Here is a 20598-nt window from a genome sequence, read left to right as displayed (position 1 = left end):
ATAGCCACATACAACCTGGATGCCAGAAATATCACCAATGTAATTTTTAAAAACTGGTGGTTGATTTTATCTGAACCAAACATGGTGGAAAAAAATAGGATATATATAAAAAAGATACCACCTTTAAACAAATATTGGAAAGGGCCACTACTACCTCCCAGTCTAATTTAAATCCAAATAAAAAGACTGGCACATTTAAATGTGGGGCATGCAAGTTTTGTACATACATTTTAGTGAATAACCAGGTAACAATCCACAAATATACATATACTGCTAGATCTTATTATAATTGTAATACAGTGAATGTGGTATATGTTGCTTTCTGCCAACAATGTCTATGTTTCTATGTAGGGATGACCTCTAGGAGGTTAAGGGATCAGATTTACGATCATATGAGAGACATAAGACTAGAGGCATCAACAAATGCCCTATATAGACGTATACAAAAAAAAGCACACATCAGTTTACATTTTTTGTATTGGATTCTATACAGAAGGATATGCAGGGCAAGGTAACAAATGACAATTTAAATCTTAAGGAAACTAGATGGCATATTAGTTTAAGGGCAACAGTATATCCTGGTTTAAATGATAGTTGCTCTATTGCACCAGTGTTAAGGATGAAACATTATGTATTGTAAAGAAAGGAAGTTTGCCCCTTTAATTTCCAAAAGAATGTGTAATTGTTTAATTGGTAACAAGCTGTGAAGATATTTATGTGCATCTGAATTGTTCTCAGTTCTGAAGAAGTTCACCTAAGAGGGTGTACGAAAGCGCTCAACAGATTTTTATGGTTTTATGGTGGTTGTATTATGGATATTCCTCCAATAAAGGATTTTTAACTTTTATCAGCAGCCTTCAGAAGGTATTTGTTTGCTTCTAAGCCTTGATCTCTGACAATTCCTTTCTTCTTGTAAAATTAAGAGTTGCAGAAGACAGAAGATGTAGACATCAGTCCATTTTTGACTGGAGACTCTAATGTGGTACAAATAAAATATTTCTTTAGACAAGATTAAATAACTGTCGCTATAAAGACATATCTATATAGGAGGCGATACTCCTATTAGTGAAAATGGAGATGTGCCGTTCTTCCCATTGGTTGAGAGGAATGAACGTTGAGCCCTGATTGTGTCTTTACCTTGGTTTTGATAATACCTATTTCATTGAATAATTAAGAGTTACAGAGGAAAGAAGATGTAACCTTCAGTCTATTTATGACTAAAAATCCTAGTGTTATGAATAACAGGATTTTTCTGATATAAGCAGAAAAATCTGAATATGAAGTTACAATATTAGCTATAGAGAAATAAGAGCAGATATCAGCCTTTTTTGATAAGGAATTCAGTCATGACATGTTAATAGGAATGAAGACCTCTTTTGATATTTGTTGCTATAGAGGCTCATTTTAGAAGCTACAAATCAGAGTAATGTTGTTGTTGTATCTTTCGTTTTTTTCCTGGTTAGGGGTCGCCACAGCGGAACTCCAGTCCACTAATTATTGACAGTAGATTTTTACGTGCCGAGTTGCCAGCCATGATGCACAACCTTCAATGAAGGTACACCCATTCACGCATGTCTTCACACAGAAGACGCTCTAGCTGAGAATCGAACAGGACAACGTCTTACTGTGAGGCGACAATGCTACTGCAGCACCACCACCGCAGCTCCAATTCAGAGTAATGATATGAACTAAAAACTTCTTTGACAAAATTAGAGCCTTACCGCTACAGAGATTTACCCACATAGGAAGTGCTATTCCCTTTGGTGGGAATAGAATTTTACTGTTTTTCTAGCCTTCCCATTGGTCGGATAGAAGTAAAGCTGGGATCTGACAACCTTTGTACTCTGGCTATGGATGTGTCCTTTTTTTGGATAGTTAAGAGCTATAGAGGACAGAAGATGGAGATTTTTCTCTACCTTTGATTAGGAATTCTAATGTGGCGTATCAATAAGAACAAAGATGTCTCTTGGCAAAAGTAAAACTTGCCGTTACAGAGGCTTACTATTGATTAAATAAAATGGCAGACCAGCACATTGATTTCTAGATTGCTAAGACTATTTAACTTTTAAAATAAAGACTAACAATAATATTAATATTGGATAGAATATTTAGCCCAGCGAGCAAGTCCGATAATAGTAAAGTGATATATTTCTACTGGTCTTTATGGCAAGTTGCCATTTTTCACTGGATAGATGAAAAAAGATTGAATAATGTTATTGCCACTATAACTTTAACTTGAGTATCTGGGAACTTTTTAGATGAATTATATAAAATATGGAGACAGACGATTTTATTATGGATTATCACTGGCCATAAGTTTTGGCATATTATGTGAAGACGGAGTGAATCTCCATTGGTCAGGACAAAAATTCTCTGTCTTTTCTGAATTTTATTGGCTAGCTGGCGCGCAGCCAAAGTTTCAGTTGTTTTCCATTGCAATGTGAGTTATTGGCAAATAATTAAATAATAATTGCTGAGGAATCATTTGTATTCTGAATGGATGGCAAACAAAATAAGAGAGATTGTGCCAATATGTTTTGCTACTTGCATTAAGTCTTAGCTTAGTAGTAAACGGAAAAATCTTTATAGGCTATAACAGCATTTTGCTGTCTTCTCTGAAACTCCATTTGCTAGTTGATATGTAGTCAAAAGTTTCAGCTACTACCTTTGGAGAATAACAACTAAATAATAATCAAAAAGCCTTTATGAAGAATTTGCTACCATTTTTATAAATGCAATATGAGGCTGTCTTCTGACAGCGGAGAAACGAATAGTACCTAGATCGGGAGGCATGAAGCTGCCGCAAGCTGATATATTTTTAAAAGGCAATTTTTTTTAAATATGAAAAATCCTAAGTGTGGGATTTTTAAGGAATAAGGAGAGAACAGAAATAAGGAATACTGTTAACACTCTAATAATTTGTAGCGATCTGCAGTTTCTAGTATTTCAGTCATAGGAGGCTTTTTATTGGGCATTGAAAAAGTATTTGTACCTGAATGGATGATAAAGAGATGTGCTGCGTTTGTATGTATACTATTGGCTACACATCTCGGATTGAAGAAGTCTGTCTCTACAGACAGTGCATAGGAAGATAATGAGGAGATATTCCATTGGTTGAAATGTGAACTTCGCTATTTTAACAAAGCATGATTGGCTGGATTATGAAACATGGCAAAAAAGACTTTGACTATTTTTTCGACTGGGTCATCTGACTAAAAGTTTGGACTTGTGATTGGAAGTCAGTATTTTAAATTTAGAATACTCAGGACAGAATAATCAGGATCTGAAGAAGGCGTTACGCCAAAAGCGCTTGTTCTGGTTCTGAGCTGTTGAGTGGATTTTATCTATTAAAGTTTTTATATATTGCTTAACTGCGGTGAAACGTTCCCTGTTTTTCTTTGAAGTTTCTGCTCTTATGTCCTCATTTCTTTGTCTGTCCCACAGTGTGTATCCTACCACCCATCACAGGCATTTTATTTCCATCACCTCTAGCTTCTTCATCTGCTGTGCATTTACTGCCCAGGTTTCTGTACCATATAGTAGTACTGGACATGCCACTGTTTTGTACACCTTACTTTTCAGTTTCTTTGGCATTCTTCTGTCATACACTACACCTGACACTCTATGCCAGCCCCTCTGATTTTAGCTTTGACCTTTTCATTCAGACTTCCCTTCTACTCAACCACCCTTCCCAGATATTTTTTTATGTAAATTAGTTTATGTAAATATTTTATTTAAACATTTAAATATGTTTCAGAAAGTTTTGTGTACAGTATATATATATATATATATATATATATATATATATATATATATATATATATTTTTTTTAATTATTATTTTATTCAACATTAGTAATGTTTGAAGTTTAATCATGTGACTAATTAATTAAGTGTGTTTGTGAGGGTAGATGGATGTTTTTCTGAAGAAGTTTACAGTCATTAAAGTGAATGAAAGCTACTTTTACAGTGTCCGTGCTTTTCTGGGATGTGGTGTTGGTTTCAACTTTCGTTTTAAGTTTCATTTGTGAAGATTTTTAGTTATCCGGTTTTATTCTTTGTTTGTGGTTTTTAGAAGTTGTCCAAGACCATTTACATGGAGGGCATTTCACAGGATGCGCTTTTGAATCTATATACCCATCCAGTGCTTGACAATTTCAGTCAGTTTTCCGAACAGATTAAAGCTGTTATTTCTACTGCTATCAGCAGAGGGCTCGAAAGAGTGGGCATTTCAAATACATTGTCGAACAACAATCCGGGTCCTGTAGAGGAACAACGTAATGGTTTGGTTGAGACTAGGGAGAGACCAGATGAAGACACCTAGTTGGAGAGAGTTTCTGTTCTAAATAATAACATTTTGGAACATGTTTTTCAAACTCAAGACAACCCCATTTGCGGGTATGGACAATGATTCTGTAAGTACTGACAAGGCATCTAACACGGCATTTGAACAGAATCAATGTAAAAAATGTATTTATGACTTGGAGAAATTAACTTTGAGATATATTATGCTTAGCGTCGAGATCAGTTATTTAGTAGAGTGTATCAGGCGGAAGTGTGTACTGCAGGGTTTGCGGTTTATAAAATTCCCAAATTGTGCTAAGAATGGGGATTCTCTATTTAACCGCTTGACTGAACTGTTTAATGAATCTGGCATCAGATTGATGCAGATTTTAGTAGAACACTATCAACAACAAATTGAAGAAGTCAAGGTGGCGATGAATGATTTGGAGAATAAGATTAAGACTTTTGCATGTTTTAACATTTTGAACCGTTTATACTATAGTATTGCTGCAAAGGCTGACAGATATAGGGTGACTATTGTAAGTAGAAAACAGGGCAAACTAAGGAGGGACATTCTGTCCTATTCAAATAAAACAGCCTATGCAGTACGTGAATACAGCAGTCATGTTTCCATTGAAAGCAGTGGAAACTTACAGAGTGATATGGTAAATGGCAATGTTAGTGCACATATTGATGAAATTGCCAATGAAAATAATGTTTTGGGTAATAGTTATGTTTCTAATACTTCTAACAATTCCACTTTGACAAACAATAACAACGTTAAGGTGATGCATAATGAGAATCAGGGTACTACTGTACAGGAAGGAAATGGTCCTTGTCCCACACAGAATTTGGGTCCTTTTTTAGTGGACAATCAGGGAAACAAAAAGACACCCACTTGGTCCAAAGTAGTACAGAACAAAGGGAAGGGGAGAGGCAGGAACAACAAAAATAAATGGTAGTACATTCTGATAGTTCACAGTTTGGTATATAAGTTTTGAACCTTTCAGATGTACATTTGTCAGAACATGTCTATAATGTACTGAAAAAGGGCCTTTCTTTTATACTGGGAAACTCTGTTAACATTGCTAAAGTAATTGTTGATTTCAGGCTATTTTTGAGAAAGTTAAATCTGAGTTACATACTGAATGACATTAGACAGTCATGCTATGGATAGTAAGATTCCCAAGAAAAATAGTACATATAATCCTCCACTTTTGGGGACACCAACTCTTCCAGAATATCTGGGAGTCTGACTTTAGATCTTTAAAGTTTGACAATAATGTGTACAATTTGACATATTTTGAGGAAGAAGCATTGAAATATTTGTGTAACAACAAACAGTTAAGAGTTATGAAAACTGATAAGGGGGGCAAAATAGTGATTATGGATCAGAAAGATTATATTTTGTCACTGGAAAGATTGTTAGAAGATGAAAGAGTTTACAAAAGAGTGCATTCATTGTTTATAAAAAATTATTTAAAATTGGACACTTTATTGTTTGACATGTTTTGTCAGGGGGAGATAGATCAGAGTTTTTCTTTTTTACAAGTGGAATTTCCCAAGATGGCACTGCTTTTTGGGATTCCAAAAGTACAAAAGAATTGTCACAATCCCCTGTTTAGACTGGTTATTTCGGCATCAAAATCAAAGACTGAAACATTGTCTTTTTGGTTGGATTATATTTTCAATCCTGTAACACAGAATTCAAAATACTATTTAAAAGATTCATGGCACGCACTTGAAATTTTGAGGGATTTTTGACTTGATGAATGTAGTTTTCTTTTTGCTTCTCTAGATGTAGTTTCACTTTACACGAGTATAGACCAGGAAGTGGGACTGGAATATCTGAGAGAATATTTAAGTACCTCCACTGATTTCAGTTGCACTAAAATCAATACTATATGTGCAATTATGGACATAGTATTGGATAATAATTTTTTTCTATTCAATGGCAAATTTTATAAACAGTCTTCTGGTGTGGCGATGGGGGCAAGGGTAACACCTGCCTTTTCCAATTTAGTAATGGCCAACTGGGAGAAGAAATATTTGGTTACACATCAGTTGGCTGATAAAGTTTTGTTATACCATTGTTACATTGATGATTTGTTTTTCTTGTGGAAGGGCAATTACGATGAATTTGTTAGTTTTGTTTCTGATTTAAATAGTTTCACTAACTTGTTGAAATTTGTTATTAGTGGGTTTGGACAAAGTATTAATATTTTGGATTTGCATCTTATGATTTTCATGGTAGGAATTTTGTTAGTATTATTTATAGAAAATCAGTATTTGCTAACCAATATTTGCATAGAGGCAGCCTTCATCCACCTTATATGAAAAGGGAGTGGTAAAGGGACAATTGATCAGGTTAAGTAGATTAACCTCTAGCGATGCAATTTTTGTACATGAAGAAGATACTTAAGAAGTTTTTTTGAAGCTAGAGGTTATAAAACGGTATGGTTACAAAGAATAGAGAAAGAGGTGTTATTGTTAAGAAGTGGAAAGGCTGGTCCAATTTTGAAAGGTTGCACTGGACAGGTTGTACAAGGTGATGAACATAGTAATACTACAGTGGTAGGTTCAATTCAAAAGTAATGTTGTTCATTTCCACTACCAATAACCAATGAGATGTAGTTTATAAAGGACATCATAATAGAAAACTGGAAGATTCTTTTAGGAAATTCTGATTTGGTTAAGGTCATTGGTTTACGACCATCTTTTACCTATAAGAAAGTTATAAATATGAAAAGTTTGTTGGAACAAGGATCAAATGATAGGAGTAACACTAACATGAAGGTAATACAAAAGAAAGGTAGTTATGCGTGCAACAACTGTAGACAGTGTAGGTATATTAGTAATACATTTTCATTTTTTTTTTCAGTCATAATAAAAAAAATGATTTGGACCAATGTTTATTATATGTGTAATAGTGAAATGGTAGTTTGTGGCACAGTGCCTCTCATGTCCATGTTATTATACTGGAAAAACTACCAGGTGTCTGAAAAGATGGATTTTTGAACATATGTTAGCAATAAGAAAAGGAGAACAAAACAATGCCTTGGCTAGACATGCTGCTGTTTGTAATAGTTTTAAGAAATTTGTTTTTTCGGTGTTGGATAGTGTCAGTTCAGAGATGTTTTCAGGGGACTATAAGACGTGGTTAGAATGTAAAGAAAGTTTATGGCAAATACATTTAGGTGCTGATAGCGTGCCAGGTCTTAATGACATTATTAACATAAAATGTTTTTTACAATATATGTAAATTTTATGTAAATAATTTATTTAAACATTTAAATTTGTTTCAGAAAGTTTTGTGTACAGTATATATATATATATATATATATATATATATATATTATTTTATTCAGCATTAGTAATGTTTGAAGTCTAATCATGTGACTAATTAATTAAGTGTGTTTGTGAGGATAGATGGATGTTTTTGTGAGGAAGTTCACAGTCATTAAAGTGAATGAAAGCTAAGTTACAGTGTCCGTGCTTTTCTGGGACGTGTTGTTGGTTTCAACTTTCATTTTATGTTTCATTTGTGAAGATTTTTAGTTATCCAGTTTTATTCTTTGAGTTGCATGTTAGCCACTCTTGTATGTGATCTAGTGACGCTCTCTTTTTCTGAACCATGTGTTGTCTTCTATCAAACCATTTGCCAGATAGAAGTCTAGAATGGCCTCTTCTTCTTTATTCTTGTTGCCCCACCCATGTGGACCCAAGCAGTGCTCATATCCTGTTCTGTCTGTCCCGATATGTGCATTCAAGTCACCCATTATCAACACCAGTTCATGTTGTCCTGCTTTATCTAGTAGGTCGTGCAACTGCTGTATGAATGCACTCTTCCTCACTATCACAACCCTGCTGTGGGGCAGACTGAGATTATGAATACAGTCCTACCATTACACTGAAGTCTGATTGCCATGAGTCTGTCCCTCATTCTGATGACATCCCTCACTGCCTCCTTAAGCCTCTCTCACACCACATTTCCAACCTGTCCTTCCCTAAGTAGTAGGCTCTGGATCCCAAGCCAAGTGGCTTTGCTGCACTGCTGTTCCATCTGGTCTCTTGGACACACAGGATATCCAGCCTCCTTCTTACCTTCATGTCATCCACTTCTAAGCTGCCTCCTGTCAGTGAACCTGCATTGACTGTAGCAATTCCTAGTTCATGTTTGGCAAGCTGATTGGTTTTACATCCAGCTTTCACTCAACAGAGTGATCCCAGGTAACCCATGCTGGACAACTGGACACCGGCTGGCCAGTAGCTTATTGACCCAGGGCTGCTGGACTTTCTTGGGCACAAGGTGGCCAATAGGGTCACATACACCCTTCCCACCATTAGCATGCGTCCCTGTCATAGGTTGGAGTAGGCCAGATCCTCAATCCACTTATCACCAATAACTACCCATGCCCATTTGGTGACATTAGTCAACATGACCGAATCACCTGGTGCCATATTTTACAGCATCAAGTGGCTAGCCCTGCCACAGCACACAGTCTGTGATCCATGTTCTCCTATCTTGATACTGTGCACCACAGTAGATGCCCAAAGTGATTGGTCTATACAATTCTTCCCCCTATAGTCACCAAGTAGAGTATGTGCTAGTACCCACAGCTCCTTTAACTGGTGAGTTTGAGATGGAAACAGCATGTTTTTTGGAGGTGGGAAGAACCCACAGAGGCACAGGGAGAACATGTAAACTCCAAACAGGCATTGGCCGGAGGTCAGGATTAAACCTTGTACATTGTGCATGGGAGGCAAAGACCTTAAACATTATACCAACTGGTCTCTGCCTACACACAGACCTTTGGGTAGTATTTCATAAGGGAGATAACTGAACAGATTAAAACATTTCTGTTGACCAAGTTAGTACTTGGAAAGCATGTAACATTTACTTGGTATTACAGAAAGACCAGAATAGATTTGTGAGTCATTTCTTTACATATGGATTGTGTATTTGAAATGGTTTCATTATTCTCAATTTAAAGCAGTGATATGAGTCCTCATCTGCAATGACTTTGATAGAAGCTGAATGAGAGGCAGCCTCATATTCAGTGACAGGTTTGGGTTGCTGTTAACCTATCATCTTTCAGATTTATATCAGAAATATGATGCATGCAGCTACCAAATGGACAACTAGGAGTCCATAAAGAGTTTTGATTGATATGGTGATGCCAAATGTCAGTCCATTTAGAATATCTGTACATTAGGAGTAAGATCTTGTAGTGTCCATCTTTGGTACCAGGACTGCTTGCCCCAAGTGTACTCAGACAAGGCACAGCCCCAACTCCCTATTGAAATGCTGGCACTTAAAATGCCAAGTGCTGACAAGTTGAAAAAAAGATCGAAACTGCAGGAGAAGACCATCTTGAATATCGTTCTTCTCCTTTAAACTTCTTTTTTTGCAGGAGGGCAACTCTGAGATTGCTATTTCTCAGAAAATTTGCAAGTCTGCTTTTTTTAGCCATTCAGTTTCCATGTTGTTTTGGGACCCACTCTAGTGAGTCCTGACATTAAAAAAAACTGTTACCGGCAGTGCCAGTACACAGTAGGGAACTTGCAGTAGTGAGGGAGGTCTACACAGCTGGTTTCAGATGGAAAGGTAAGGGATCATAGAATGGAATAAAAGTGCATATGTGACCCCAAATGTTTAGTTCAAGCTCCAGGACTACAACAAGGTACATTGTATGATTGCTTTTACCTCTCTTCTCTGTTTGGTAATCTTCGAGTTGTCCATGGCTTCCTGATGGTAAATATCACATATTCCAGTAGAAAGGTTTCTAAATGTTACACCTCCATTTGCAGTGTAACCCCCATTTAGATGAAGAGGCAGGAGCTAACCTCAGAAATTAAAGAACTCTCAAAGTACAAAATTAAGGCTTGAAAACCGAGGGAAAAGGAGCTGTATCTTTTTAATAAGCAACAGTACCCAGCAATAAGAAACTAAACATTTTATACATATGCAAGAAACACGCAAAAATAATCGTAATAACGTGCCATAAATAACTTGATCGCACCAGGGAAACAAGCCCAGCCAAGCTCTGACTTCTCAGAAACTAATCACAACATAGCCTGAAAAATGAATACCAAATTCATAAATTCTACTGTTACCAGGAAATATTAGCAGAAGAAATGAACGTCTTTAAGGACCAAGAAACATTTAAATGTCAACATATCACCACAAAGGAAATCAAAAAAACTTACTAGCTAAACTAAAATAACCACCCTCGCTACACATAATTTACTGCCTAAATATCTTTGTAGGGTAGTACAATCAATTGCATATCCTATTGTTATTTTAATGTAATCAATCCATAACAGGTATGTCTCACTCATAAGGAAACAATCCTGTATCATTCTTCTGAACAATGGCAACTGTGTACAGATCTGTCAAATTACTTACTTATAGCCATTTTATTCCCAGTTTTAAAAATCTTAAAATATATTCGAAAAACAAAATGCCATGTCTTACAAAAAAATAAATAAAAGTCTCTCTTGTATAACATGGTTGCTTCCATAATCATAGTACCAAAAATGCACTATTAACTTTTGTAAATGAAAATAACAATAGCAAAATATTAAAGACTTTATGAAGTATCACTTAGATTTGTTCACAGCATTTGATACAGTCTGTTCTACATTACTACTTAATAGACTATCCAGGTACTATACTGGTCCAGAGGCCCTAAACTAGTTCAATAGCGATCTGTCCCAATGGTCACACTGTGTATACTGGCAGGTCACCTGTTCTGTCTCTGTACCTACCACTGAACAATGTGTACACGTACAACAATTATCCATACCAGGTCCACTTCTTCATAGGTTCATAGCTTAGTACTGGGCTAGCTGCTCTTATGAGCCATGTTAAACCTAGCCAATTTCCCTTTCAAAGGTGAGAATCAAATCCTGTACCTTGTATCTCTAAAGTAAACACCTTAACCACTACACCAACTTCTCCCATAAGTGACATGCACAAAGCAACTAGCAACACTAGATTAGTACACTATGCTGATGATTCACATCTCACTGCATCTGCAGAAATCATTGATAAACTACAATTACATGAGAACCATTCAACTATCTAGAGAAATGACTCACCGCCTTGTTTACAGCTAAATGTAGTAAAAAAACAAGATAATGAAATTCAACATAAATAATAGCCACACAATTCCACCAAGCATCTCTCTAAATTCTGTAAGCAACATACCCACAGAACTTGCTAGACATACAGAACTCCCTGGAATAAGAGCAGACTGATATGGACACTTTTTCCCATGTCTTTCACATGGGGTCAAGTAGGCACAAGAAACAGTGACCAAATCACCTAGAACTACTATATATATTTTTATACAGCTGAGTGTTTTGCTCTGATTCTCTTAAATTTGACTGTTGCACAAACTATGTAGTCTCTAAAACAAGTTGGAAACTAGATATGTTTTACAAAGCTAAATCTTCCCTTAAAGAGCTGTCACTAATATCTACATCTCTAACACTCTTACTTCCACCTCACTTATACAACTCATCATTTTCAGAGACCTAAACAAAAATGTCATAAGCTGAAAACAACATACAACAAAATAGTGACAATTGCTGCTAACAAACTCTCTTATACCCATCCACTGCATAGCTGTGACTAAACTGGTTAGACTATAAAAAACTCCGATATTTAACCAGTTAAAAGTAACCCATAATATCCTTTATAACCCTGACAAACAATAATACACTCCTCGAAACCTATATGATACTTAGTCCACATTAAATTAAATATATGCAAAGTTACAAACCTTTTTAGCAATTCAGTACAATTCACAAATGTGGATCCCCATCCTTCTGTAGCTGCACACTGAGGGAGAGACCTTCCTTATAAAACCTCGGCGTTATGTAAAATTAAAGTGGTACTGACAATCTATCACTCGCACCTAAAACCACTGCAAACTGTTGTGCCTCCTCTATTCTATCAGTTGTTACTACTGTAATTTATAGTGTGGAAGAGGTTTGTATACCTATCTCCTCATAACATCCCTACTCCCTCTACTCTTATTCTCTTTGCTTCCTCACTTAACCTCCTTTCCTCCCAAGTCTGCCCTCCGTAGATCTTCCCCTCTTATATTTGTCTGTACAGTTAATGATTTGAAACACTGCGCTTAGTAGATTTTTCCTATCATTCTTATCTCTTTGAGATAATATCCTTACTTGTAACTGAAATCACTTTAAATATTCCTCTCTGTTCATTAATGTGGCATTAGCCATGGTCAGTGAAATTAAATGTATTTTGAATAATTTCTAATATCACACTTTGATATACCTGTTTTTTCAAACATTGTGGAGCTTTTCTCCTTGGACTTTCACTGAAGATATATATCTCACCAAGTTTAACTGTCCTGCTAAACGTGAATAAATGAATAATAAGAAGGGTATGTACAAAATTGAGTTCATTCTTCACTACTTAAAAAACTAAGGAAATTGTGTTTGTCTGTGTGTATGTATGTATGTATGTATATATATATATATATATATATATATATATATATATATGTGTGTGTGTGTGTGTGTGTGTGTGTGTGTGTGTATGTGTGTGTGCATGCATGCCTGTGCATTTGTGTGTGTTTATAGTATACTTTTATTTTACTGATAAAATCTGCCTGTGAGAATGTGCTTAGGTTGGAGAATATGTGACCTGATGCATTTTCTAATAGTGTGAACATCTGGCTACCCTAAATAATTTTCTTTCTCCCAAATCTGAAATCACAGTCTACATGTCCTCTAGACAGGATACTTGGAACTGTGTCCTGAACATCTCTCGCTCGGCCCTGCTCATCTGCATGTCTTGTCTGCCTCGCTGTAAATCATTAAGATTCCCAAGTCAGTTTTAAGTCTCATCTTTCGTAAACTGGACACATGTTTTTGTTAGAGAAGGTATTGTGATCAACTGGTGTCCTGTCCATGGTCAAATTCACTGCCTTCTTTCCACCGAGTGCTTGATAAGGCTTCCTCCTCCAACACATCTGTGAAGTGGATTAAAATTGTACTCAGAGAATGACTAATTTGCTTTTAAAAATAGAAATCTGGGTTGCGGAACATATGAAGTTTTCTTCACATTTTTAGTGGCAGCCTGTTAAACTTCAGAATTTCCCCATGTTAAAATATTCTGTTAGCAATGATCATTACTATAGACTGAGCGCTGTGACAAGATAAAATGGACTGTATATTGTGTAGCAAATACACATAAATAAATCACTTAATATGTAGTTCACACTGCAGACAACACAGAAGTAAAAGATGTGCATCACAAATGTAGTTGTATTGTATGTCATCCATACATTTCTACCTGCAGACAATTAATACAGGTACAAAGACTGTTGAAAAAGTAGGTACAGCCAGGCAATAAAAGCAAATCATAATAATCTGATCACCTACTTAGGATAACATTTGAAAATTGAACTTGTTCTCTTGGAGGCCATGGTGTCTTGCAGTTATTATCAGGTGTATAGATTTCCTCTTAACGTCTTGGCTTAAGGGTTGAAAATCAACATCATTAGACTAGTGAAGAGAAAGGTGTTGAAGTACGCAGCTCAGGGGAGTCGAGCAGTCAGGAAACGAAACATGGGTCGCCATGGTGGAACTCCGGTCCACTAATGATTGGCAGTGGATCTTTACAGTGCCAAGGTGCCAGCCCGACCTTCAAAGAAGGCACACCCATTCACACATGCACCTGAAAGCTGATAGACTTGCTGTGCAGAGTTGGAATCTATTTCAAACTGATAAGTAAACATTTTGCCACTTTAACTTGCACTGTGTTGTATTTATACACTTGCCTATTATTTATAGTGGTGCTGTATTGTTTCTGTTTCTGTCTCCTGTGTCTCCACTGTTTCTCTCATCCACCCTCCCTGTTCTTGTCTTGGTGTTAATCTTGATTGCTTTGAAACTGCCCGCCCCTCTTGTAAGTTTGTATTTAGATACTCCTCCTGGGCCTATCTCATTTGCTCAGTCAACTGAGTGCAGTGAGATCATAGTTTGATTTCAGACACTCCTACTGTGCACAAAGAGAGCATTTGAGAAGGACAATCCCTGTAGCCTCTTAATCCTGCTGTGTTCCCTCCCTCAAAAAAAAAAAAAAAAAAATATATATATATATATATATATATATATATATATATATACAGCTGCTCTTACTGTAACTGTCTTAGTTGCTGTTCTGCAGGCTATCTGTTCAGTTGTTCTTGCTCTGCGCGTATTACTGCTTGTTAGTAGCCTTCTAATTTAATGCCTTCTTAATATTTAGTCATTTGTTAATCTAATTGCATTTAATTAAACTGTATTTGACGTAATATTGATATACATGTGATAGCCTGCACTGCATTTGAATTGTATTTACTCTTCTTTTAGCTGCTTTTCTGTAAAAAAAAAATCCTAGCTTGTTTCCTGCCTTTCCTGTAACTTATCTAGCCCAGATACAGACTTGCTGTATCCAGGACTGTTTGTAAGCTCCTGAGCCCCCCAAGCCTTTCTGTGTGTTGGAGGGAAGCCTTCTAGCTCATCAGTGGGAGTGGTAAGCACTAGGTAGCCTATGTACCACAGGAGAAGAGGTTTCTGGCCCAGAAATTATAGTTTATTGGCCATTTGGGAAGCTCTTCCATCTCTTTCAACCTTCTGATTCAAAAGCTTCTGTTTGTGCTTGTTTCCTGCCTTTCCTGTTCTAGTCTAGTCGAGGTACAGATTTGCTGTATCCAGGACTCTTTGTAAGCTTCTGAGCCCCCCCCCCCCCAAGCCTTTCTGTGTTGGAAGGAAGCCTTCTAGCTTATCAGTGGGAGTGGTAAGCATTAGGTTGTCTATCTACCACAAGAGGAGTGGTTCTGGCCCAGAAATTGTAGTTTATTGGCTGTTTATGCAGTTTTTTCCATCTCTCTCAACTTTCTGGTTTTAAAGCCCGTGTTTGTGCTTGATCTCCACCTTTCTTATAACTAGTCTAGTCCAGGTACAGATTTGCTGTATCCAGGACTGTTTGTAAGCTTCTGAGCCCCCCAAGCCTTTGTGTTGGAGTGCAGCTTTCTAGCTTATCAGTGGGAGTGGTAAGTACTAGGTAGCTTGTCTACCACAAGAGGAGTGGTTCTTGGCCTAGGAATTTTAGTTTATTGACCATTCGGGAAGTTGTCCAACTCTTTCAACTTTCTGGTTTAAAAGACCACATCTGCACTTGTTTCCCATCTTTCCTGTAACCTGCTAGAAAGCACTAGAAAGCCTTAAACTGATATAAGCCTTCTAGCTTAAAAGAGAGACTTTGGAGTGATTGAGTATCAGTTTTCTGTATTTTCTTGCTGTACTTAACTGTTTTCCACCTAAACGCTGATTTTCCAGCACTTATTGTGATTTAAAAGCTTGTTTCTTTCACATATTGTACTTATTTGACTGCCTGCACTTTTAAAAAGTTGTTTTTTGTTTAAATAAATTGTTTAACTGTTGTAGGCTACACACTAAAGTGTGATAGCCTTTTCTGATCGCTTGTAGTCGTTTAAAGCTGTTTTAAGTGTACTTTTTACTATTTTGCCTTATCTTTTCAAAAAATAAATAAATAAATAAATTTCTTGTTTCCCGCCTTTCTAAGCTAGTATAGTCCAGTTTACAGGCTAGTGCTGAATTCAGGGCTGTGTTACAAGTTTCTGAGTTGCCCATACCTTACTTGGATAGAGGGAAGTTTCTCTTTTCACCTGTGAGAGAGGGGAACTTTGAGCAGCCATCTGTCCCTGGAGGAGTGGTTCCAGCCCAGAAGTTAGTAGTTTAAAAAACACGTTGCATGGTTTTGTGCGCCGGGCAGCTAGGGTTAAATTATTCCCAGCTCCACGAAGTCTCCTCTTCAGTTTTTCACGTGAAACTAGTCTAACTCTCAACCTAAGCACTCAAAAAGCATCCTACAATCCAGCACTTGCTCAGACCTAATAGCAAGCACTAATATACCCCGACACTTGACTGCCCAGCAGGGCAAGGCTCTTTATCCACCCCTCACCAACCAAGCGACTAAGCAGCTCACCCTACTATTCAGGCATGACCAAAGGGCAACTTCAGGCGTACTCTCCAGTCCAACTGGTGAATCTGGGTATCCTGAGGCAATGTTACAACTGCCTCATGTACACAGACAGCCCTCTCCTCCTACCAAAAACACTAACATATGTGAGAGATGCAATTATACAGCCAAACTGGAGGCTAAGGTATCTCCACCCAAGACTGGAACAGGCAGTCATGAGGAGAAGGTTAACATTTGCACCACACCTCCAGCCTCACATAGACCTACTAAACCAGCACTGGCAAAAAATACACATAAATACACAAAATCATACTCGGAGGCTCTAAATAAAAACCTGCAAAAGCATCAGAGAGTTGCAAAGCAGACACCCACAAAACCTGCACCTCCCGTCACAAACCAGACAACACATAAAACACAAAATCAATGTGCAGCACAATCACAGCCCTTAAGGCGAAATAACATAACTAACACACTAGTAATAGGCGACTCAATAGTCAGGCATACTGACTCCCCACTCACTAGGCTGGACAAGGAGAAGGTTACTGTTAGCTCCCTGTCGGGAGCCAGAATCCGCCACATAACACAAGCACTCAGGTCACTCCAGAATTAGTAAAAATATGGCTGTGTCATTGTTCATGTTGGTGTGCATGACCTGTGTAGCCCAGGTGGGTATGACCCTGACCCTGAGTAGCATCTTGCTTTCACCGAGAATGATACCTCAGTATAAAGACAAAATGATCAATTTCAACAATTGGCTAAGCTTCTGGTGTCATTCAAAGGGGGATCCAGTGTCTATCAGCCTGGGGGTAACATGCTCGACAAGCCACGTTGCTTCGCAAGAGACGGCTTGCACCTGTCATCCCTTGGCTTTCGAATACTAGCCAAGGCTCTTGCTGCCCCCTTAGTGCCTTTTTTAGGCAAGGCTCAAAATTCAAACCCACCTCCGTAAACAGCGCAAGTAAAAAATTGAGGGTTATGCTACTCAACGCCAGGAGTTTAAATCTCAAAATGCATGCGCTCGAAGCACTCCTAAGTATGGAGAACGTCGACATCTGTGCACTAACTGAAACCTGGTTCAAGGCTCCAGAGAGCACTCCAGCACTACTGGGCTACAACTCATACCACACATTTCTGCCATAGAACATGGACCGAAACACAAAACGAGGGGGTGTATCCATATTCATCAAGGATACTCACACTTCTAGGTTGGTGGCGCAGCATGATACCTCTGAGATCATCCATGTGCAATTAACATTGTGCAAATCTACAATGCAAATTGTGGCCTGCTACAGATCACCCTCCATGACCCAGGACCTCCACTTTGCCTTTCTGGAGACACTGGAAAACATGAAGGTCCTACTGAACACCCTGATCTTGGGAGATTTCAATTACCCTACCATTAACTGGGAAAACTACTTGAGTACAAACTCCCAGGCTCAGCACTTCCTGGAATTTATCAACTCAAATGCCCTGGATCAGCTGGTAAACTCCCCTACCAGAGGCCACAACATATTGGACCTGGTCATCACCAACATGGATGACAGGTGCTGCTTACTTACCGGAGGTCAACCCGTCACTGGTTAGATCTGACCATAAACTAATCACCCTGGATGTCCACACTCCACCACCACCCCCAACCAAGGAAACCACAGTGAAAAACTTTTCTAAAGCAAACTTCACCTTACTTAAGGCAGAGGTGGTAAGTTTCACAGCCCCCATGCTAAAGGATAACACTGCCTTACTCTATGAGCACCTACAAGGATGCATGGATTATGCCATCCCTAGCAAAACCAAGACTCACTCCCCTAAGAGAAGGAAACCAGTCTAGTGGACCCCTGCCATAAACAGGTTATACAACAAAAGGAGGAAACTAGTTCAGAAAAAAAGCAAATCCCAAGAAGGAAAGACATCCCTGATCAGTATCAGTAAGAAACTAAGGTACCTCATAAAATCATCCAAGGCTAACTTCGAAAGAAAAATACCCAAGGATTCAAAAGATGACCACAAAGCCTTCTTTAGCTATGTCAGGAATCTAAGTGGCAACTCACAGATATGCTCTGAGATAGTGCAAAATAGCACAAAATATACTGAACCTACTGATATTGCCAACATACTGGCAGATAGATTCAGTGCAAACTTCACCTCCCTCTCACCTTCAGAAGGGCCCACAACAATACCGGAAAAGTGTAATGTCCCAGAAATCACAGAAGCACAGGTGAAAACAGCTCTTTCAAAAGCCAAAAACACAGCATCAATGGGGCCAGATGGTGTCCCAGGCTGCGTCTTGCACGAACTACAGAACAAACTAACCCCCCACCTAAACACGCTGTTCAAACTCAGCCTCTCCACAGGCTACGTGCCCATAGAATGGCACACAGCAATGGTTATTCCGCTTCACAAAGGAGGAGCCACAACTGACCCTGGTAACTATTGCCCATAAGCCTGACTAGCCTGGTCTGCAAGGCTATGGAGCGCATCATCATGGAACTCATTAACAAAGACATTGGGAACCTCCAAACACTTGACCCGACCCAATGCAGCTTTGTTAAGGGCAGACTATGCCTACTACACCTGGTTGCCTTCTTTGAGACAGTTACCAAGGCCATAGACAAGGGAAAGGTGGTTCACATAGCCTACCTTGATCTCGCCAAGGCGTTCGACACCATTCCTCACTCGGGTATTATAGAAAAACTCACCAGTCTGAACATAAACCCCTATGTCACAAGATGGGTTGCCAACTGACTTACAGACAGAACTCACACTGTAAGAATAGCGGGCTCCAGGTCTGACTCTAAACCAGTCACAAGTGGTGTCCCGCAAGGCTCAGTTCTGGGACCCCTACTGTTCATCATATATTTCTCAGAAGTACAGGCAAGCACAGGAGGACTATGGCTAACCAAGTTCACCGATGACTGCAAACTGGGAGCCATAATTGACTCTCCGGCTGACACGGACATCCTCCAAAAAGGCCTTACTGAGACAGACACCTGGTGTCAAAGTCATGGCCTCAAGCTAAATGCCAAAAAATGCATAGTCATCCCGTTTGGGAAAAACAAAGCACCCACAAATTACCATATAGGCGGCAGCCCCCTTAATGCAGAAGAGGTAATAAGAGATCTGGGGACCCAGGTAGATAGTAATCTCTCCTTTGACAATCATATTGCCAAAGTAGTTAGGAAATCCTTCTATGTGGCCCATCTAATTACTAAGGGGTTCGCTTCTAGAAATAGAGGTTATAGTGCCCCTCTACTCGTCACTCATCAGACCCATCATAGAGTACAATGCCCCATTTGGGATGTACCTCACAAGACACTTCTAACAGCTTGAAAGACCACAAAAGCACCTCACCAAGAGGATTACTGGCCTCAAACATATGTCCTATGCAGCCCATCTGAAAAAACTCCGGCTGTACTCAGTTGCATATCGCTTACTCAGAGGTGATCTCTGCCTGACTTACAAAGCCATGTCCAACTCAGAATTGATGGACATGTTCCACCTAAACAAATCTAAGTCACTATGAGCCACACGCTCTAGTGAGCTAAACCTCGCCACAACAATAAATAGAACATGCTGGAGGGATAGATTCCTGTCACAGAGACTCCCCACGCTTTGGAACAAAATTCCTAACTACATTAGGCACAGCCCGTCACTAACACTCTTCAAGAGAAGCCTTGACGAGTGGATGGGTAACAGATGGGTAACAGAAAGTACACCCCTGGGATCACTCCATTGGCTCTGCTTGACAGAGGCTCAGTTAATTAATCAATGGTTGGCGAAAGCCGACACACTCTGGCTAGGCTTATACATGCCCTCGGGCAGATAGCCTAGTACCTACCTATGAACCAATGAACCTATAATAGCACATAACTCTTCCCACTTCCAGTAAGACTATGAAATATTTACCATTACCACAAATTAAAAAAAAATATATGAGTGTGACATAATGCAGAAATTATAAGCATATTATTAAAGACCTTGTGTAATATCTATAGACTTTAATGAATGATTTTGCAAAAATCTACTTAGTTATTTATTTTCCTTTTGAAAATGGGAGATGTAACGTGAGTCCATTTTCTTTAATTTATTGGTGTCACCAGTATGTTGGTAAGGTAGTCTGGTTTCTTGTATATGCACCTGCTTCAAATTCATGTGTGAAGTGGACAGGGCGGCACTAGCTGCTGGGTTGCAGCCCCCAGGTAAAAAGAAAAGTGTTAACTCAGAAAGTCAACTATTATTTTTAAATTAAAAATATAAAATAATAGTAAAATTCCTGTTGTGTTCTATGTC

General features: G+C 38.4%; 1 protein-coding gene across 1 annotated transcript in view; it reads left to right on the top strand.

Annotated features, from left to right (window-relative positions):
• The first annotated feature begins 4299 nt into the window (after positions 1-4299).
• Positions 4300-20598, top strand: part of NUCB2 (nucleobindin 2) — a 736170-nt gene continuing 719871 nt past the window's right edge. The window contains exon 1 of the mRNA XM_044082707.1: positions 4300-4414. Coding sequence (XP_043938642.1) covers positions 4407-4414 — 8 coding nt within the window. The 5' untranslated portion in view covers positions 4300-4406. The remainder of the gene's footprint in view (positions 4415-20598) is intronic.

The sequence above is a fragment of the Protopterus annectens genome, chromosome 9.part0 (genome assembly GCF_019279795.1).
Source record: "Protopterus annectens isolate FY-2018-M chromosome 9.part0, PAN1.0, whole genome shotgun sequence".
In the NCBI taxonomy this organism is placed as follows: domain Eukaryota; kingdom Metazoa; phylum Chordata; order Ceratodontiformes; family Protopteridae; genus Protopterus; species Protopterus annectens.
The sequence above is the reverse complement of the archived record's forward strand: the minus strand, read 5'-3'. Positions and strand labels throughout refer to the sequence as shown.